We start from the raw sequence: 21,457 nt of genomic DNA on the forward strand, positions 1-21,457 counted from the left end.
GAGGAGCACTTGAGGCCAGGAGTTCAAGACTAGCCTGGCCAACATGGTGAAACCCCGTCTCTACCAACAAAACAAAACAAAACAAAACAAAACAAAAAACCAAAAATTAGCTGGGCATGCTAGCACATGCCTACAATCCCAGCTATTTGGGAGGCTGGGACATGAAAATCCCTTGAACCCAGGAGGTGGAGTTTGCAGTGAGCCAAGATTGTACCACTGCACTTCAGCCTGGGCAAAAGAGTAAGACTCTGTCTCAAATAATAATAATAATAATAATAATAATAAATTTTAAAAAGGAGAAGATGGGGCCGGGCACGGTGGCTCACACCTGTAATCCCAGCACTTTGGGAGGCTGAGGTGGGTGGATCACGAGGTCAGGAGATCAAGACCATCCTGGCCAACACAGTGAAACCCCGTCTCTACTGAAAAAAAAAAAATACAAAAAATTAGCTGGGCGTGGTGGCGGGTGCCTGTAGTCCCAGCTATTTGGGAGGCTGAGGCAGGAAATGGCATGAACCCGGGAGGCGGAGCTTGCAGTGAGCCGAGATCATGCCACTGTACTCCAGCCTGGGTGACCGAGTGAGACTCTTTCTCAAATAAGAAAAAGGAGAAGATGGGACTGGTAAATCCTTATCTTTGAGTGCCCCACTCTGCCCCTCAGGGAAAAAAAAAAAAGTAGATCAGGAGGCACTTCATTTTCTATGGCTCTAGGTTTAGGATTTCAGAAAGTCTTCCCCACCCAACACTATAGGGCCTTGCATCAAAGAGAGATATGGTGGGGAAAGCCAGAATGGAAGGGAGACAAAACCATAGCACCTTCCTCCTCCCCCTCTGGACCCCATCACTCCTGCCCTGATCCAGATTACTGCTGGCCCTCCCCACTGCCTCCTAGTTCTGCCTTTATGGTGCAGAGTGTAAATGTGTCTCATGCATTGGGATTCCCTCCCAGCTCCTTGAGCAGCCCAATCCCAAGGGACTAGTTCCATACAGGGTAGAGTACAGACCCTGAGCACTACACACTGCAGCCTTGCTCCCCAGGCTTCTGGCCAAAACTGATCACTGAGAAGGTGGCATCCACTGGCAGACAGCCACCCTCAGTGCACCTCGTTCTGCTCACTGCACTGACTGCACGCTGCAGCCTCCTGCCCCACACTGCAGCTGTTGCTTGTCTCCTGTGAGCCCAGACTGAACACAGGTTCGCTTACTGCATGGAGGCTCCGCACGCTGCAGCCTCAATTCACCATTACAGCTGCCACTGCACACCACAGGCTCCCTTCACCCATGGCATGCCCTCAACACCACCACTGCACTCTGCACGCTGTAGGTTTCATCCCAGTTGCTTTTCTCATCTCCATAGTTCCAGGGACCCCAAGAGAGGTACCCTCCCCTCCACCAAGCATTACAAACTCCAGTACCCCCTGTGAAAGAAGTGGCTTCAACAGCACTGAGGATGCAGGTGGCTGATACTAAGACATGAGCAAGGGCAACCCAACTTGGGTAAGCTGTGGGTCAGAATCCCACACTCACCAAGTGATTCTGCCCAGTATAAACTGGGCGATTAGCCGAGCAGCTCCCCCTAACACACACACACTCACATACACACACGCACCCCTCCCCAAGAGCAGACTGTGTAGCCAGAGCCCCACCCTGAGAGACGTGGGAAGGCCGTGGCCCCCGCTGGTAAAACTGGGCTAATGACAGCAGGGGAACCGGCGGGGCCAGGGGGGTGCTGAGGTAATTAGGGCTCAGCCTGGCGCTAGGAGATCCTGAGATGAAAGGTGCTCTGGCGTCACTGGGTTGGTTTTATGTCCATGAATGCAGGTGTGTGGTGTGTGTATGTGTGTGCTGGGGGTGGGGCTGGCATGGTGGAGACCTCTCCTTTGGGTTGGGTTAGGGGGTCCATTTGTACGCAGCCCACCGTCTTCCTTAGGTTGACTCTGGTACCATTTGGATTTTCGTGGGAGCAAACATGGGGGGAAATACCGCCACCGGGGAGCTAGGAATTGAGGGGGTATGGCAGCTCTTGTCCCCTCCCCAGCGCAGGAGAGGGAGCAGATTGTTGGGGAAATGGCTGGTGACAGAGAATAGAAAGAGCCTATATGGAGAAGGGTGACGTTGGAAAGGGGAGGCAGTGGATCGGTATTGATGTTAGAAATGAGAGGGGAGGGAGGTAACGGGGAATGAGCCCCCACAAGGATTAAAAACGTAAGATGATTGAAGTTAAAAGGACATCAGGGGTCACCTGCCCAGCCTTCGCACCTGAAGCTTGAGGAAGCTCTGCCCCCGACAGCAGTGGCGATTTGTCAAGGTCACACAGTGAGTTACTGGCGGAGAAGGGACCCGAACACCCAAACAAACTCTACACCTGCAAGCATTTGGTGTTTAGACTTTCTCCCCCATGTATAAGGTGCAGGAGGCTCGTCGATACTTCCTCCTCCACCCCCACGGTGCACACCCGAAAACCCCCCAATTCTCCTGGCAAGCAAAGGCTATTTTTTAATGACATCTTTTCCAAAATATGTCACCAAGTACCCACTCCTGCGGGAGCCGCCCGGGCGGGGGAGGGCGAGTCAGAGCGGGGCGGGGCAGAAGCGGCCGAGGGGCGGCCGGGCCTCTGGCGGGGGTCCCGGGGCGCGGCAGGGGGCGGGGGGCGGGGGCGGGCGGCGGCGAGGCGGCCTGCAGGGAGCAGCCGCGAGCCGGCCGGGCGCGCCGAGCCCGAGCCCCAGCCGGAGCGGGGCGGGGGAGGGAGGAGCCAGAGCGGCCGCCGCCTCTGCCGGAGGAGCCGCGGGGCCGCCACACTCGCCCCCCGCCCCCCCCGCGCTCACTCGCACTCACACCCGGGCGCAGGAGGCGGGCGGCCCGGGCCCCACCGGCCCCCCATGGACGCCCCCAGCACGGGGCGCTGAGACCCCCGCGTCGCTGCCCAGCCCGGTCCAGCGCGCCACGCCGAGGTAAGGAGGAGGGAGCGAGGGCATTAATATGCAAATGCCTTGCGATTGATTATGCAAAGCCGCGGGGCTCCGTGGCCAGCTCCCAGGCGGGCTGGGGGCGCCCAGGGGGTACCCGCTGCCAGCCTCAGCCTTTCCCGGCACCCCAGTGACCCTGTCACGAGCCCGGGAGCGTCAACTGACGCCCTGGGGAAGGGAGGTGTTGTAGGAGGTCGGTGGGCCCCGGGGTTCGCAGGCGGAGATGGCGTCCGAGCCTCCCCCTCGAGGGCCCGCCCGGCCTCTGTCCGGCCAGTCTGCTGCGCATTCCCGGGCCGGGCCCCGTTGCCGGCCGCCGGAGCTCCCCCCGCCCGCCGCGCCGCGGTTTGTTTACGGTGCGCCGGAGGCCTGCCCCCCCCAGCCCCCACCCCTAGCCTCTGAGGCCGAGTGGCCTTTGCAAAGCTGCCTCCAGCTGCGGAGGGCAGTATGAGTGCGGTGGCGGTGGTGGGCTTGCACGGGTCCTGGGAGAGGGAAGTTCCCCCCCTCGCTTCACCCGCCTCCCAGTTGAGCATGGCTGTCTGGTTGCAACACTCCTAATTGCAAAAACGCGGCTGTTGGGGGGAATGTGTGTGTGGAGGGGGTGTACTTGATGGTGCCTAGATGATTAGGAGAGTTGCTGGCTGGGGAGGACAGGGAGAAATGGACCTGTTTGTGTACCCCACCTTGTTTCCCTCCCCTTGCAACGTGTCTCTGGTGCCCCTTCTGCATGTGGGGCCCTCCCTTGTCCAGCGTGAAAGAAAGGCCTGGGGGATGACAGGGGCAATTGAAAGAACCACCGTTCCAGGGGTGGGGGTGGGGGACACAGAAGGAAAGACAGTGAGGTGGGAGCCTGCCCCTCAGTGCTGCCTTTGGCTCCAGGAGGGGGAGGGGATGAAGGGGGCTGTTGTCCAAAATGAGGGGGGGAAGCAAAAGTGACATGCAGACACAGAGATATGTCCACACAGACAGCCACATGCACACCCAGGGACACCCAGGCGGACTCAAGGACAGGAGCTACTGGACACACCCACATGGGGACAAGGGAAGAGGCAGGCTGCTGCTGCACCGTGGAGCTCAGACGGGTGGGATATACCCACGGGAGACCAAGAGCATGGGGACCGACCCATGCACATACCCACCCACACACAGGGTCACACGGAGATGCTGTCACACACTGGGGCAAGGAGGAGTTGCTGTCACCCACACATAAAAAGTCACTGTCACATGCATGCATGCACACAGAGCAATTGCACACAGCCGCACAATTACAAAAGACCCTGTCACTCACAGGCACACACGTGCTCGCATGAGCCCAGTCACACAGACATCATTGCTTGCCGTGACAGTCGCTATCACTCAGTCAGATGCAAACACAGTTACACATCAACACATGTATACACAACTTAGCAACAAGTATTTTCCTGGACTCTTACTGTGGAACTCTGAGGTTCTGCAGGCAACAAAACCCTTGCTCCCAAGAATATTAAATTTGGCTGTATGAAAAGGTGTTCCTGCGTAATGGTGCAAAGCCTGCATTCCTAATGACATCTTCTTGGTCTCTATCGATTGAGATACCACCCTACTAGACAGTGAGCTCTTAGAGACCTGGGAGAATCACTTAAAGAGCTCTGGATGCCACCCAGAGCCTAGCACAAGGGCTGCTCTGTAAATACTTGTGAGTTGATTGACTGTGGAACCTGCAGACACAGGTGCACTCATTTGCACATGGTCCCCTGAACTAAGGTACAGAACGAGTTCATGAGGCCCAGGTCCCCACAGTTGCAGGTCCACACCAACAGTCGTGTCCACACAACCCCAGATGCACACAACTGGAGCCTGTGCAGCCAAGCACACACTTAGATGCACACAATCACAGACTTTTCCCCTTCAGCTTCCTCCTCCCTTTTTCCTCTAGGCTCAGCCACTGTGCGGGAATGGGCTTTTTTTTTTTTTTTTTTTTTTTTTTTTTTTTTTCTTTCTTTCTTTTAGAGGGACAGAGAAACAAGAGCAAAGACAGTGGGTTCAGGGGGGTTCCAGAGGGCCGAGTCATGGGCTCAAAGCAGTATCCAGTGACTTCTAGAAGCTGGGATTCTCTTGACTGCTGGGGGAGGGGAGAGCTGCTCTTCTCCCTACCCTAAAAGCTCTGGGGTGTCTAACTGCCCCTGCTCTGAGTCATTTGCCTGGGCCTTTCCTGGGAACAGCCAGTCACCCCCAGCTGAGTTCCTGCATCCCCCCTTGAGTCTGGCCCTTTTTCCCACCTGGACCCTCCTGTCCAAACTTGGAAGCTTTCCTTAAGAGGCCATCGGCTGGCGAGTGTCTGTATGAGTGATGTGTATTTTTGACTTGGAATTTCTCTCTAACTCTGTCTCTCTTTCTGTTGTTCTGTCTTGCAGTGTCTGATTCTCCCTCCCTCTCTCCTTTTTCCTCTGCCAGTCTGTAACTCTCTCTCGCCCTGTCGCTACCCCCCGTCTACCCCTGTCCTTGTCTCAGAGCTGGGGACTGGCAGCAATGTACTTCATACTTTTCCAGTTGTTAATACCCAAGCTCCGCCCCTCGGCCCCCCCTGTGCAGCCTCTGGGGTCAGCTTGAGGTTGGGGTGGGGGGCGGGGGGCTCAGCTGGCTGCTCAGGACTTCCTGCACTTCCTTAGTGCTGCAGCTGTGGCCAGCAAGTTTTAGGGGCTGGGAACGGGGGAAGAGAGGGGGGGTCAGCCACTGCCCATGCTGACCCCTCGGGCCTGCATGTCTGGAGACACCAGTTCTGTGGGCACCCTCAGGGTGCAGGCTGCAGCCAGCTAGCAGCTCTTAAGCAAGCCCCCCACACTGGCCCAAGCTGGAAAAGAACCGCCCCCATGGGCAGTGGGGGAGCTGGCAGGACCCTGCTGAGTTGGGTCCACTGCAGGGCTCACAATGGCCTTTCTCCACACCCCTGGCAGCTGAGGCCCACCTCAGAGATGCCCAACAGCTGTGTCCTCTTTGCCCAGCCTCAGGGCCTGGTTCTGAGGGCACAGCTGCCCAGACTAAGTGTGTGCTAAGCGAGGCCCACCCATGAGTGCAGGTTCCAGCCTAGAAGGGGTACCTCTTCCGGAGAGGGAATTTGAGGAGGGGGAACTGGGGTAGGAGACACAGAGCCCAGGGGCACCAAGCACTTCTCACCATGCCCCCCTCTAGCCTTGGCCTATTTGGAGGTGGAGGCACCCACAGGGCAGCTACAGAGGGGAAGGACTGAGGCTTGGTCTCAGGGAACATATAGCTGGATGAAAGAACAAGGCATTGGGCTGGGCACAGTGGCTCACGCCTGTAATCCCAGCACACTGGGAGGCCGAGGCAGGCAGATCACCTGAGGTCAGGAGTTCAAGACCAGCCTGACCAAGATGGTGAAACCTCATCTCTACTAAAAATACAAAATTAGTTGGGCATGGTGGTGGGCTCCTGTAATCCCAGCTACTCAGGAGACTGAGGCAGGAGAATCGCTTGAACCCGGGAGGTGGAGGTTACAGTGAGCTGAGATTGTACCACCGTACTACAGCCTGGGCAACAGAGTGAGACTCCGTCTCAAAAAAAAAAAAAGAAAGAAAAAAGAAAGAACAAGGCATTATTTCTCAAGCAGGTGATATGCCATCACAACTAAGAGCAGGGATGATGATGACGATGATGATGGTCATGATTGACCTGGACTGCCTGGGTCTGAATCCCAGCTCTGTCACTCGCTGGTTGTGTGACTTTGAGCAAGTGATTTAACTTCCCCGTTGCCTTATCTGTAAATTGGGGATGATCATATCTACCTCATTTAGCTTTTTTGAGGAAAAAATGTTTTTAAAAGTGCCTAGTTCATAACAAACTGTATATGTGAGCGGTTGTGATGGATGAAGGAAGCTGTGGGCCTGGGGTCTCCCAGATTTCTTACAGTAGCTTGGTGGACAATTGGATCTCCTAGACATCAGTGAGACTGGGGCCTGGGGCAGTGGGTCTCCAATTTCCAGCCTTCTCACCCTCATGTAATCTTTTCCTCCCAGACAAATTTTTGCAACCTGGAATGAGTGTATGGGAAAGAGCCCAAGGCAGGCCCCTCTGCCCCCACCCTCCTTTCACCCTCGCCCTTCAGCTTACAAGGAGCGCTTGGCCCCTCAGCCTGGGACACACCCCACCAGCTAGGGGCACCTGCATAAATCTCTGGGCATCACTGCATCTCTGTTCAGAGTCTGAGCTCTGGGGGTGGGAGAGAGAGAACAGGGAAAGCTGTCCCCTCTCTTTCTTATGTGTGGGCTCGAAGAGGAGGCGGTGCCCTTCCTCCCTCCTGGGAGCCCAGCATTGGTCAACCAGGACCCAGCCGTGGCTGATAGGCACCAGATTCCCCTCCCCCCCCATGGAGTGGTACTTAGTGTGAAAGGTGGTGGCAGAGAGAAACTGAGGCACTGAGTAAGGACCAGTGTGGTGGGCACAGCACTTTGAGATTCAGCATCTGTCCTAGGTTGCCTCTTTCCCTTTGTGAATCTGGTGATCAGGATCCCCTGTCCAAACCCCTTTTATTTAGCCCTGCCCTTCAAGGTGAAGCAAGGACAATGGGAGGATACCCTGTAGGGGTGACGGGAAGCCTTTGGAGTGGGAACCAATCTCAACTCTAGTTCTCGGCCGGGTGCAGTGGCTCATGCCTGTAATCCCAATATTTTGGGAGACCAAGGCAGGAGGATCACTTGAGGCCAGTAGTTCATGATTAGCCTGATCAACATAGTGAGACCCCATCTCTAAAAAAACTTAAAAATTAGCCAGGCGTGGTGGCGCATGCCTGTGTTACCAGCTACTTGGGAGGCTGAGGCTGGAGGATCACTTAAGCCTGGAAGGTCGAGGCTGCGGTGAGCTGTGATTGTGCCACTGAACTCTAGCCTGAACAACAGAGTGAGACCCCACACACGCACATATCCTCTCAAAAAAAAAAAAACCCAACTTTAGTTCTCATTGCTGCAAAGGTGTCTAGGGGACTTTGGAGAACTTTTGTGTCTCTTGGGGAGGGAGGCAAGCATGACCATGGTGGGAATATCACTGACTGGGATTTGGGAGGCATGGCTTTTGACGTTCACTAGTTGTATGACTTTGGGCCTAGGTTTTCATTATCTAGAGACAATGGTTCCTGTCTCACTCAGGGTGAGAGCAAATAACACAAGGTGGGATGACCCCTGTGTTCAATCCATGTTGCATCCTGGCATGGTGAGCAATGCCTGTGGATTCTCCTTTCTTCCCAGAGCCTGGCACATGCCAGGGTGGGGCATACATATGCTGCCTGGAACCAGAGACAGTTCTCAGTCTCTCACTGAAGCATCTGGGGCTGGTGTGTGGTGGGGGCACATGTGGCTGCACCTTGGTGTCATTTGGCAGGCCAAAGCTGGGGTCATAGGGACCTCACTCTGGTACACCATTGTGTGAGGTGGTCCAGAGGGAGGGTCAGAAGTTTGCTGGGTAGACAAGGGAAGCAAGATGGGTGTTACTGGAGCGCAGGAAATACTATCCTTGCTTCCCTGTTTTGGGGGTGGGCGTTAAAGGTTGGTACCAAAGGCACAGCCATGCCCCTCAGCAGTGGCCAAGAGCAGAATGATTGAACCAAGCCCCTGGCCCACCTCCTCCTCCTTCTCTCTTCCTCTTCTAAGGAAGAGATCTGCTCTTGGCTCCCAGAGCCCCAGCTGCCTGTTTCTTTTTCTCTTTTACCAGGCAAGGGGGTGGGGGAACAGGGGAACCAAGGCTTTGGTGTCTTTCGGCATTTTTGTACACATCAGTGAGTGGGTGTGTTGTGCACGCATCCATGTGAGAGTGTTTTTGTGCATGTGTGGGCTGGGGAGGGCTCTGAATATCTCCTGGAACGGTACCCAGAGCCCTGTGGCTCTGCGCATGCGGGGTGAGTGTGTGTGTCTGCACGTGTCCGTGTGTGTGCCGGAGACTCAGCTGCATTCACGCGCGCACTCTCTCCCTCCCTCTCCCTCTCTCTCTCTCTCCCCCTCCCTCTCTTTCTCCCTCCCTCTCTCTCTCCCTCCCTCCCTCCCTTCCTCTTCCCTGTCCCTCTCTTTCCCCCTCCCCCTCTCTCTCCCTCCTTCTCTCCCTCCCTCTCTGTCTCTCTCACACACACACACTCAATCTTTCTCTCTTCCCTCCCCCTTCCTCCCTCCTTCCTATTCCCTTCCTCCTCGCTTTCTCTCCCTGTCTCTCTATCTCTGTCTCTGTCTCTCTCTCTCTGCCTCTGCCAGTTCTGCTTGGATAGGGGCTAGCTCCTGCCTCTGGGGTGCCTGGGAGAACATCCCTGCCTTTCTTTTCCTCTCCACCATTCCCTCCCCTCCTGGGCCATGCTCCTCAAGGCTTGCAGGCAACTTCCTCTACTGCCTTAGACGAGGGAGTGAGGAGGGAGGACCCCAAGCCTTGTGCCCATGGTGCCATCTGCAGCAAGTGCCTTGGCCCCGTGACATTCATGCCTCCAGCATTCAGCTGCCCCAGCTCCCAGCTCCAATTACCCACTGGCTGCTGGGGGAGGGTGGGGAGAATGTGCCTTGCCCAGCTTGGGGGTGCTCCTGCTTCTGCTTTCTTGGCTACTTGGATCTCCTGCCTCCGCTCCTGAGGGGAATTGGGCTGGGGGGCGTGAAGTTCTGTGGGCTGATAAGGAGGGGCTGAGTTCTCCAGTATGGGTGTGCGCATGACCACCCACCAGTGGTCATGGGGGATGGATGTGACCTGGGAGGAGACCTCCAGACCTGGGCACCCACCTTGATGCCTGGCTGGAGCTGGTCCAGGCAGGAGGAGGGAGAGGAGAGCAGCAGGTGGGTGAGGCTGTGGGGGAGCCGGGTGGGAAGCACAGTCTTTGATGTTAATACTGGGCATCTGGCCCAAGTCAAGGCTGCTGTTTATGTCTTTCTGTCTCTGACCTGCAGGGGGGGTTTCCTGTTATATTCTTTTGGGGTGGGGTGGGGAGGATCCTTTGTTTAAGTAACCAATCTCCCCTTATGAGGATCCCCACCCCATCTCCCATTCTCTAGCCTGTAAGGTCCCACAGTGGCTAGGTGATGAGTCACTGCCCCCCAGCTCCAGACCTGTCTCCTGGGGGCCCAGTGAGAGCTCACTAAGGGGTGCTGCCTCCCCTCCTCCCGTCTCCCCCATGCCTGCCAGGCTGGGGCCCTGAGTCTGTGTGTACTCCTCTGCCACATCACACCTGCCAAATAGTACCTTCCTTCCCGCCTTCACTCCTCCTCTCCTTCCTGGCACTAGGATAACAGAGAGTTGGGTGGGGCAGCCCTGCTCAATCCATACCTGAGAATAGAACAGGGGGTATGGGAAAGGAGAGGGAGTCTCAGTCCTAGAGAGGCCTCTGCCCCTCATCGTGGGGGCACGTGTCACTGCTGCAGCACTGCCACCACCACAGACTCCCAGGGGCCCTTGGTGTGGGTGGCTGCCCGTGGTGCCCATGTTGGCATGGGGGGCAGTGCTACCCACAGATGCCTGTGCCCATGCATGCCCATTTATGTGTCTGGGCCACAGCGGCCACCCTGGCCCCTCAGCATCGCCGTTCCTGGCTCCCATGGTGGGAGGCTGGGTGATCAGGAGTGGGTGGTGGGGGAGGGATCTCCCCCCACCCTAGCAGCAGGCAGAGGGGAAGGGGAGAGGGAGGTGTGAACCTACCCACAGCACTATTAATAGCCCACATGCCAGGCCACCAACAACCAGCTGTCACCGTGGAAACCATTCCTACGCCCCCCTCCCCCTAGCCTGCATGGGGTGGGACTTAGGGTACAAAGCCCCCCCACCCATCTTTCTTTGTTACCTTTCTCTCTTTGTCTCCCCTCCTTCATGTGTCTCTCCTCCCTTTATCTGTCCTCCTTTCTACCTCATCCCTTCTCCCCATCCCCCGTCTCTGGCTCCCCTTTCTTCCTCTCCCTCTATTGCCTTGTCACCCCTAGCTCTACCCCAGCACTGTCCCATTTCTTTGTTCTTCCCCCTCCTCCCTTCTTCCCTCTTTCCCCCATCAGCCTTTTTACCCCTCCTCTCGTCTTTCTACCCTTTTCTCAGCCACCCTGCATGTGCTGTCCCTGTAGCTGGCAAGGAGGGCTGGGCTTTCTTCAGAGCACTAAGGACAAAGTTCAGGGGCCCCAGAAAGGTGGGGCCAAAGCCCAGAGCAGATACGCAGGAGGGTTAATGCGGATAGTGTTGGGGTTAGATCCTGGGGACAGAAACTCCCCTCTGGCAGCTCCAGGAGTCCTTTGGGGGTGTCCTCAGATCCACAGGACTGCAGAGTGGGATGGCCCAGCAGTGGGAACCTGGCGGGGCGCCTGTGGATGCCGCATTGGCCCTGTGTCCCTGTCCCCCCATGGCAGAAGCACTTAAGCTTAATGAAATGCTTCCCCCTCCGCGGGCACTTTGCCTACACTGCCACCCAGCAGCTCTCATCTCACAAGGAGGGAGTGGGTGGCCAGGCCAGCCGACAGGTGGGTCTTGCTGTCCTGCTGTCCAGCCTGGGCACAGAACCCCATAGCTCCGCCCCCTCAGCCTCCTTGGGGTGGGGCCTCCCTCACCTCTGCAGAGGGGGTGCCGGGAAGGAGTTTGAGGAGTTAAGCTGGACTCTGGAGGAGGGGAGAGAGGCTGCCCTTCATTGTGGGTACCCCTGCCCCATGCCCCTTACCCGCTGACCTTTTTCTGCCCACTGCTAACACAGGCTCACGTGGTGTGTGTCTCCCCGATGTGTGTCTTCCCGCGTGCTGGGCCCTCTGCCTCGCCTCTGTATCACCCCAAAGGCCCAAGTGTGTCCCTGGAGAGATGCCAAGGAGTCCCCAGGGGTTCCAGCCTCTTGCTGGGTACCCAGTGAGGGTGCCCGAGGCAGCAAGGACAGCACCTTGCTCCTCTGCCCACTACCAGGGGCTGACTGTAGCCTGGGCCACACTGACCAGCACCAGGGCACCATTCAGTTCCACAGAGGGGTGGGGCAGAGAGCAAGCCTGCCCCTCCCCCCAGCGGGCACGTGCAGGCCCTTGGCAGTACGCAGACACATTTGGAGTTAAGGCTGGGCAGGAGAGAGGGAAGGGGAAATAAACATGGTGGCTTAGGTTGGCACTGCCCCAGTTCTGCAATGTAGCAACTGGTAAGTGGCAGGGGCCTGGGGGAGGGGGCCCTCAGGAGCCCTGGCCTGGAGCAGGAGCTGCCCATGCCATGTGGTTGCTGCTGGTGTTCCCTGCCCAGCCCAGCCCACAGCAGCCAATGCTCATTCCTGCACACACTGGTCCTCCTCGGCTACCCCCAGGGCCTGCTACCCGGGGCTGCCCCTCTCTCAGCATGCCCACTCCTGTGCCTGCCTCCTCCCCTCCCCGGGGGCGCTTGGGCCTCCGGCTGGCGAGTGGATTTTTCCAGCTTCTGTAAACAAGTGGTGGCAGTGTGCCAGGCGGGCAGGAGACAGGCGGGGGCAGCACCACAGCCAGGGTGTGCCAAGCACCGAGGCACAGCCTGGGGGGGAGACAGAGACACCCAGACCCAGAGAGAGAGAGACATTCAGACACAGACAGAGAGACAGACATATGCAGGCAGCCTCGCTGGATGTGGAGTCAGAAGATCGTCTTCTATTGTCCAGCCCAACCCCTGCAGCGGCACTCGCCCCCTGCCCCTCACTGTCTGGCTGAGAGCATTAGGCTCCAGTGCCCAGCTCCTGGGCTTCCCCACCCACTCCTTCTCCTCCCCAACCTCCACCCCTTAGGGCTGGCTACGCCATTATAAATTTATAACAGGAATTTCTCCACAAGCCAAGAAAAACTTGACCTACTTTCTTGATGGCTCCCTGGGCTAAGGCTCCCTGCTCACGCCCCCCCACCCCAGTCTCCTGTCCAGCCCCCAGTGCCCAGTCCTGGTCTGGGGTGGGTATCAGAGGCAGAACAGACCACTTTTCTGTGCAATGCCCATGCTGTCCACACCACCGGCTTGCCTGGGTGCAGAGGCCCCATCATGCTGCTGGCCCTGCCCAATCTGCTGACTTATCTCCCCGCCTCTCTTCCCACCCTGGCTCCTTATCAGCTCCTGGGGTTGGGGCCAGGGGGCCTAGGGGTGAGGTCTCATATGCAGCAGCCACGTGACAGAGGTTGAGGTCATATGTCGGGGAGCTGTACCCTTTGTCCCCCTCCTACCTGCCACACCTGCCTGTGTGCACACAGACAGTAAGCCACAGGTCTGCAGCCCAGGGTCAGAGGTGCAATGCCGTGGGACGTGGGGATGGTGGGCCCAGCTTGGCACTGCCCTGGACTCCAGGTAGCAGAACAAGGCTAGCATTAGGGCCAGGCCATGAGGCTTATCCGACAGCCACCTGCTTACTAGCTGTGTGAACTTGAGTGAATGATCAAACTTTCTGAGACTCAGTTTCCTCATCTGTGAAGTTCTCCTGCCCACTCTGGAGGGCACAGATTATCTCTGCAGTTAACATGTGTTAGTTTCCTTTCCTTTCTCCCTTGCCATCCTGGTTGATAGCAGCTCAGCTAAACCAACTAAGTCTGGTCCTCGGCCTGGGAAGTGGGATTCAAGAGCTTGTGTGGGAAGCTCTGGAGTCCCTGAGGGGCCAGAGCTGGGGATCAGAACTTGGCCGGCAGCATGGGAGGTCAGTTCCCCAGAGTTTTCAACATTTCTCTCTATTAAGGCACAAAGATGGGCATTCACGCTCACTGCGTGCCGCTCTATGTCCCACCCCGCCTGTGCTGAAAACTGCTTGCCTCTGGTCCCCTCTTACCCCTATAATACAGAGGAATTTCAGGAAAACTTGTCTAGAGGGGTGGTAACAATAGCTAGTGTTTAATAGATGCTCATTAAGGGCCAGGCATTTGTCTGAATATGAAGACTGAGACATATTACCTAGTACGTGAGTGATCTCATTCTCTCCCTCCATTCCTTCCTATGTCTGGGGCTTAGGAGGAGGATCTCCGATCTCGCCTGCTGTACCTGTGATCTAAGGGATTATCCTGGTCCCCTCTCTACGCCTGCCCTTCCTGCCCCCTGCTATCTTGTTATGGGTCCTCAAAGCCCCAAATGTTACCACCAGAGGGATCCTACCCACCTTCCCACCATGACACCTTCTTACCCCTGCCTCTCTCTTCTGCCCACAGGGATCTCTGGACAGGACAAGACTCCGAAGCTACTCACTCAGCCCACAGCCCGGGACCCACAGACCCAGCTTGCCCCAGCCCTCCCACCTGCCACTCCCTGGCCCCTCCCACCGCCCGCCCCCCTGGGGGCGCAGGGCATGGTGTGAAAGGCCAAGTGCTGAGGCGGGTATCATGGGTGCTGTGCCCTAGGGCCTGGGTGGCAGGGAGTGGGTGGCCTGTGGGCGTGCCGGGGGGGCCAGTGTGCCCACCCCAGTCTCTTGGCGTGCTGGAGGGCATCCTGGATGGAATTGAAGTGAATGGAACAGAAGCCAAGCAAGGTGGAGTGTGGGTCGGACCCAGAGGAGAACAGGTAATGGGTTCAGCAACTAGGTCATGCCAGCTCCTAAGCAGCAGGCATGGGCACCTGGCTGAGCTGTCCTTTAGGCACCGCCGTTAAGTACCTCTGTGGGATGGACATGAGGCCAGCAAGCCTTCTGCCTACCTCTCTCTGGCAGATGAGGTCAAGTTCAGATGTGACAGGCACTTGGATTGAGAGATGCTCATTTTGAAGTCGGAGTGATACAGAGCAAATTACAGGGAGCACATAAGGGGCCCTTCCCTAGACAGTGCTGGGCAGTCTCAGATGCCCCCAACGTCCCCTCCACCATTGCTGCCCTCACCTTGAGCATGTGGGATCCAAACAGCCTTGCCATTTTCCTCCTCTACCTGCCAGCCCATTTACTATCTGACCACAAGTGCGTTTTCCACAGGCTGTGGTTCACGTAGTATGACATTTCAGGGCACATGCACCAGTAACTATTGGTCACAGCCCACGCTTATATATGGAATCTATTGGGAGCCCCACAAGCTCTTCCTTGTTCATGGTCAAGGGCGGGCACTGCGATGGGGCTCCTCCCAGAAAGTGCAAAACCATGACGGTTTTGCTTCCACGTGGGTGAGGTGTCAGCCTTGCACATACACCAAGGGATGGTTACCTATGATCTGCATTGCCCTGGAGGAGCCCAGAGGGTCTCTGCCTTTTCCATCAGCTCCAAGTGGCACAGAGCTTTGTCCCAGTTGGCACGGTGCCCTGGGAGCTGGGTACAGCCTGTGCCTATGGCCAAGGAGAGGGTGGGGGTAGGGGTGCTCCAGGGAGCAGTGTGGCTGACTGTTTCCTAGGAGATCAGATCCTGAGCCAGGAAGCCAGAGGCCTGGCCAGGCAAAGCCCTAAGGCCCACAACTGGGTCCCTGAAGGGTAGAGGAAGTAGATGGAACTCACAGCTCGGCAGGGCATGGGATAGCCCCCCTTCCCCAAAGCCTCACCCCAGGAAGGACTCTGAGGATGATCTGGCCTGTAGCTGTGTGGCTGTCACTTGCAGCCCCTGTGTCTCCCAGCTTAGGCTTCTGTGGGTCTGCAAGAGTCTGCTCCTAAGGCTTGGAGAAAGGCAGGAATGCCAGTTCCTAGTCCCCTAAGACTGCAGCCCCTCCCCCATTGCCTTCCCCTCCCCCATGTCTATGCGCCACCTTGTGGCTATCTCTAGGACTGCACTCAGAGGCTGTGAGTCTGGTGGTAACTCCTGAAGCTGCCAGCTCAACTGGGACCTAGGTGGCCTGAGTTCCCCTGCACCCAACCTTCTGGAAGGCGTGAGGGAGACCTGACCTTTCAGCCTCGTAGGAAGTAGACAGGAGTAATCCCCAGGGGGCGTGGAGCACAGAACTGTCTGTGACTGTGACCCTGGCCAAGGTCACTGTGTCAGTGTGTTGGGAGCTGCATCCGGCTCCAGGAGGAAGGGGCCTGCAACATGCCACACACAGGGTGGGTGCGGGAGCTTATACAATCCTTGCATGCATGTAGAGGGTTTATGTAACCTGTGTGCACTGAGGTTATGTAACATGTATGTGGAGAGCCTGGCAACATATATGTGCAGTGGCTGAGGGTTGCTAATAATACCTTGCACAGAGGGGCTCAGTCCTGGCTCTGACTCCAGCTCATGGTGTCACCAGGCACAAGTAGGGTCTCAGTTTGCTGCTTTGTTAAATGGAGGCTGTGCAGGGGGTGACTCTAGTGTTTTCCATTGCTGTGGGTTATTTAGCATGTATGTATGATCTGGAGCTCAAGCAACACGTGCACACTGGCGGGATGAGGGTGGTTTTATGAGGTGCCTGTGCAGAGTGTTGTGTAACACCGGGCCATATCCTAGAGGTTGTATAGCACATTTAAGAATGCCCTGAAAATTTCACAGATATGTCAGCCCTGGTGCATACTCACCATCCGTGGGTTTATAGTGAAAGCTGCATGGTTATTCATGTGCGCCGGTGTTATGTTGCATATGTATGTGTGTGTTCTAAAGGTTACATAGCTTTAAGCATATCCTGAGAATTCTTCCAGCGTATTTGTCGTGTACTGAAAGATGAGGATGTCCTGCGGATTGTGGGTGCTTCAGGTCTTCTGGTGGGTGAATGTGTGTGTGTTGGGGCTCTAGAACATGCTTGTGCCACAGCCAAGCCCCTTATCTCTCTCCCCTGCAAATTCCAGATAGCTGGACCCTTTTAAGCATTGTCAGCTGACCCTGGGGGTGGGAGGTAGAATGAGGACACAAAATGGAGCCTGGGGGGGATTGTATAAGCCTCTTGGATGAGAAAGGGGCCACCCGAAGACTGCTCTGTGATTCTGCCCACTTTGCCCCCATCCAGTGCCAGGTCACCAGATGGAAAGCGAAAAAGAAAGAACGGCCAATGTTCCCTGAAAACCAGCATGTCAGGTGAGGCTGGCTGTGCGTGCCCCTTCTCCACGTCCCCGACCCCACCAAACCCAGCCAGGGCTCCCTCCGGACCTGGACGTGGAACAGTAGTTCCTGTGTTCCCTGGGGGGAGCTTCCTAGAGGGCTTGGGATGGACTTGTCTGGGGCTGAGAAAGGTGATGATGGATGTGCCCAGCTTTTGAGGGTGGATTAGGTCAGGAAGGCCTCTTCCCTCCCCCTAGTACTCTCATCTGAGGCCCCACCAGAATCAGGGCCTGAGCTGAAGGACTGAGGGGCTGTGTTATCCCCAGTGAGCTGCTGAGATTTATTTTTCCCTCTCCACCATCCTCTGCCTTGTAGATAGAGCAAGAAGAAAGCCCTGAGTGGGTAGTCAGAAGAACTGAGATTCTTCATACTCTTAGGGCAGAGGATGGACAGGTTCACCTCCCATCTCTCTAGGATTCTACCAGGGAGGCTGGGCTAGGAGAGGGGCCAGAAACAAAAAGTTGAGGGATGGGGAAAAGTGTGAGAGCCCCTCTGCTGGGACTTCAAGCCATGCCTGCCTTCCTCCATCCTTTCCTTCCTCCCAGGGTATATCCCTAGTTACCTGGACAAAGACGAGCAGTGTGTCGTGTGTGGGGACAAAGCAACTGGTTATCACTACCGCTGTATCACTTGTGAGGGCTGCAAGGTATGGAAGCTACCTCCTGCCCCTCCCCTGCCACCTGAGCCCCCGTCTTACTCCCTGTGTCACCTAAAGCCCCCCTGTTAGGTCATCACTTTTTTTTTTTTTTTTTTTCTGAGACGGAGTCTCATTCTCGTTGCCCAGGCTGGAGTGCAGTGGCGTGATCTCGGCTCACTGCAATCTCCACCTTTGGGTTCAAGCGATTCCCCTACCTTGGCCTCCCGAGCAGCTGGGATTACAGGCATGTACCACCACACCCAGCTAATTTTTTTGTATTTTTAGTAGAGACGGGGTTTCACCAACAGTGTTAGCCAGGCTGATCTCAAACTCCTGACCTCAGGTGATCCACCCGTCTCGGCCTCCCAAAATGCTGGGATTACAGGAGTGAGCCACCGTGCCTAGCTATTTTCTCTTCTCTTATTCATTCATTTGCTCATTCATAATTCCTCCTCTGCCACTCACAGGAAAATTGCCTAACTTCTTTGAGCCTTAGTTTCAGTTTCTTCATCTATAAAATGGGGATAATCATTCTCTCTACCTTATGGCATTGTTGGGAGAATGAAATAATTCACCTGAAGTGTTGAAAACAGTGCCACCGGCCGGGCGCGGTGGCTCAAGCCTGTAATCCCAGCACTTTGGGAGGCCGAGGCGGGCGGATCACAAGGTCAGGAGATCGAGACCATCCTGGCTAACACGGTGAAACCCCGTCTCTACTAAAAAATACAAAAAACTAGCCGGGCGAGGTGGCGGGCGCCTGTAGTCCCAGCTACTCGGGAGGCTGAGGCAGGAGAATGGCGTGAACCCGGGAGGCGGAGGCTGCAGTGAGCTGAGATCCGGCCACTGCACTCCAGCCTGGGTGACAGAGCAAGACTCTGTCTCAAAAAAAAAAAAAAAAAAAAAAAAAAAAAAAAAAAAAAAAAAAGAAAACAGTGCCACCGGGTGCTGTGTCTCATGCCTAAAATCCCAGCCCTTTGGGAGGGAGGCCAAGGTGGGAGCATCCCTTGATCCCCCGAGTTTGAGACCAGCCTGGCCAACACAGTGAGACCCTGACTCTCCAAAATTAAAGAAGTTAGCTGGGTGTGGTGCCACATGCCTGTGGTCCCAGCTGCTCAGGAGGCTGAGGTGGGAGGATTGCTTGAACCCAGAAAGTCAGGGCTGCATTGAACGGTGGTGGTGCCACTGCACCACTTGCTCTGGTGACAGAGCAAGATTCTGTCTCAAAATAAAATAACAAAATATAAAAAATAAAACAGTGCCACGCCCATAAGAAGCATTTAATAAAAAATGCCAGCCATCAGCCATTCATTCAGTGTATTATTAGGTGTGAGAGTGTAGTACATACCTTGCCCTCAAGCTGCTCACAGCCTGTCAGAGAGAGACACAACTTGAGACAAACATCAGCAAACATCAGTGTTATTCAAAATGTGGTTCGTGGACCATCTGCCCTACTAGTTAAAATGCAGATTCCCAGGCTTCATCTTTTTTTTTTTTTTTTTGAGACGGCATCTTGCTCTGTCGCCCAGGCTGGAGTGCAATGGCATGATCTCGGCTCACTGCAACCTCCACCTCCCAGGTTCAAGCGATTCTCCTGCCTCAGCCTCCCGAGTAGCTGGGACTACAGGTGCCCACCACCATGGCCGGCTAGTTTTTATATTTTTAATAGAGATGGGGTTTCACCATTTTGGCCAGGACGGTCTCGATCCCTTGACCTCGTGATTCGCCTGCCTTGGCCTCCCAAAGTGCTGGGATTACAGGCGTGAGCCACCGCACCCGGCCTGCCCAGGCTTCATCTTAACCCTACTCGCTCAGAGCCCTTTTGTGGAGCCCAGGGATCTTCCTTTTAACAGAATCCTGGAGTATTTCCAATGCACCTGAAAGAGCAAGAGCCAGTGCTGGGGGTGTAGTGGGAGCTGGGAGCACAGAGGAGAAGAAGACAGCAGGTTCTTCCTGGCAGAGGGGACAACAAGGTCATAGACTTTGGGAGGCCTAACTGTTTTGTTTTGTTTTGTTTTGTTTCTTTGAGATGGAGTCTTGCTCTGTTGCCCAGGCTGGAGTGCAGTGGTGCGATCTTGGCTCACTGCAACCTCTGCCTCCGGGGTTCAAGCAGTTTTCCCTGCCTCAGCCTGGGTAGCTGGGATTACAGGCACCCACCACTAAACCCGGCTAATTTTTGTATTTTTAGTAGAGATAGGGTTTCACCATGTTGGCCAGGCTGGTCTCGAACTCCTGACCTCAGGTGATCTGCCTACCTCTGCCTCCTAAAGTGCTTGAGAGGCCTAATTAGATTTCACTTTGATCATTTCAGCCTGGATAGCCTTTCCAGGATCACCTCCTAAAAATTCAAGGCCTTCCAAGAAACAGAATTATTTAAATCCCAGCACTTTGGGAGTCCAAGGCAGGCAGATCACCTGAGGTTGCATTGTTTTCAACACTTCAAGTGAATTATCTGATTTAATTCTCCCAACAGTGCTATCAGGTAGATAAAATGATTATCCCCATTTTATAGATGAAGAAACTGAGACTCAGATAGGTTCAGCAATTTTCCTGTGAGTGACAGAGAAGGGGTTATGAATGAGCAAATGAATGAATGAGTAAGGTCAGGAATTTGAGACCAGCCTGGCCAACATGGTAAAACCCTGTCTCTACTAAAAATACAAAAATTAGCTGGGTGTAGTGATGCATGCCTGTAATCCCAGCTACTTGGGAGGCTGAGGCAGGAGAATCTCTTGAACCAGGGAAATGGAGCTTGCAGTGAGAGCAGAGATTGCATCACTGCACTCCAACGTGGGTGACAGAGCGATACTCTGTCTCAAAATAAAAAAAAAAAAAGAAAAGAAACAGAATTATTTATATGTTAAAGGCCAGGTATGGTAGCTCACGCCTGTAATCCCAACACTTTAGGAGGCCAAGGCGGGAGGATTGCTTGAGCCCAGGAGTTTAAGAACAGCCTGGGCAACATAGTGAGACCCTGTCCCTACAAAAAAATGTTAAAAGCAGCCAGGCATGGTGGTGCACGCACACCTGTGGTCCCAGCTACTCAGGCAGCTGAGGTAGGAGGATCACTTGAGGCTGGGAGGTCCAAGCTGCTGTGAGCTGTGATTACGCCATTGCACTCTACCCTGGGTGACAGAACAAGACCCTGTCTCAAATAAAAAAGGAAAAAAAGGTTAAGGCTTGAAGTTTCTCTCTGTTTCTTGGTGTCAACCAAACCAAGACCATGAGGGATTTAGAGTTCCCTAGCAGTGGCAATACAATCCTGGAAGCAATACAAACAGTGTAGCATAGAGAAAGGATCTTTTATTCTTATGGACATCTGAGTCCCAGGGAAACACCCTGAAAAGACAGAGATGCCTTGGCCCCACCCTTGGAGAGTTTGATTTTGTAGTTCTGGGGTGAGACCCAGGAATCTGCATCTTTGGTAGGTGCTTTTGGTGATTTTTTTTTTTTTCAAGACGGAGTTTTGCTCTGTCACCCAGGCTGGAGTGCAGTGGCGTGATCTCAGCTCACTGCAACCTCTGCCTCCCAGGTTCAAGCACTTCTCCTGCCTCAGCCTCCTGAGTATCTGGGATTACAGGCGCCTGCCACCACACCTGGCTAAGTTTTTCACTTTTAGTAGAGACGAGGTTTCACGATGTTGGCCACGCTGATCTCGAACTCCTGACCTTGTGATCCACCCACCTCAGCCTCCAAACCAAAGTGCTGGGATAATAGGCATGAGCCAACATGCTCAGCTGCCTTTGGTGATTTTAATGCCCCCTGGAATCTGAGAGCTCAGACCTTGGTGTCCCATACCTGAGGCTCAGTTCTGACTCTGCTACCCACTGGCCACATGACTTTGGGCAAATTGCTTCATCTCGCTAACCTTCAGTTTCCTTGTCTGCAAAGTGGAGGCAGTAACAGTTCCTACCTCATAGGATTGTCCAGAGGGTTCAGAGTGATGTTCCATGAAAGACAAAGCTTATCTTTTGCAGGTTTTCTTGTTTTTTTTTT

General features: G+C 55.1%; 2 protein-coding genes across 2 annotated transcripts in view; both read left to right on the forward strand.

The window, feature by feature from the left end:
• The first annotated feature begins 2,721 nt into the window (after nucleotides 1–2,721).
• THRA (thyroid hormone receptor alpha) overlaps nucleotides 2,722–21,457 on the forward strand; it is a 32,410-nt gene continuing 13,674 nt past the window's right edge. Inside the window, exons 1-4 of the mRNA XM_050762786.1 lie at nucleotides 2,722–2,951; nucleotides 14,063–14,411; nucleotides 16,736–16,803; nucleotides 17,373–17,473. Coding sequence (XP_050618743.1) covers nucleotides 14,359–14,411; nucleotides 16,736–16,803; nucleotides 17,373–17,473 — 222 coding nt within the window. The 5' untranslated portion in view covers nucleotides 2,722–2,951; nucleotides 14,063–14,358. The remainder of the gene's footprint in view (nucleotides 2,952–14,062; nucleotides 14,412–16,735; nucleotides 16,804–17,372; nucleotides 17,474–21,457) is intronic.
• Nucleotides 9,574–21,457, forward strand: part of CASC3 (CASC3 exon junction complex subunit) — a 113,620-nt gene continuing 101,736 nt past the window's right edge. Inside the window, exon 1 of the mRNA XM_050762640.1 lies at nucleotides 9,574–9,577. The gene's annotated coding sequence lies outside the window, so the exon portion shown is untranslated. The remainder of the gene's footprint in view (nucleotides 9,578–21,457) is intronic.

The sequence above is a fragment of the Macaca thibetana genome, chromosome 16, assembly GCF_024542745.1.
Source record: "Macaca thibetana thibetana isolate TM-01 chromosome 16, ASM2454274v1, whole genome shotgun sequence".
Lineage (NCBI taxonomy): Eukaryota > Metazoa > Chordata > Mammalia > Primates > Cercopithecidae > Macaca > Macaca thibetana.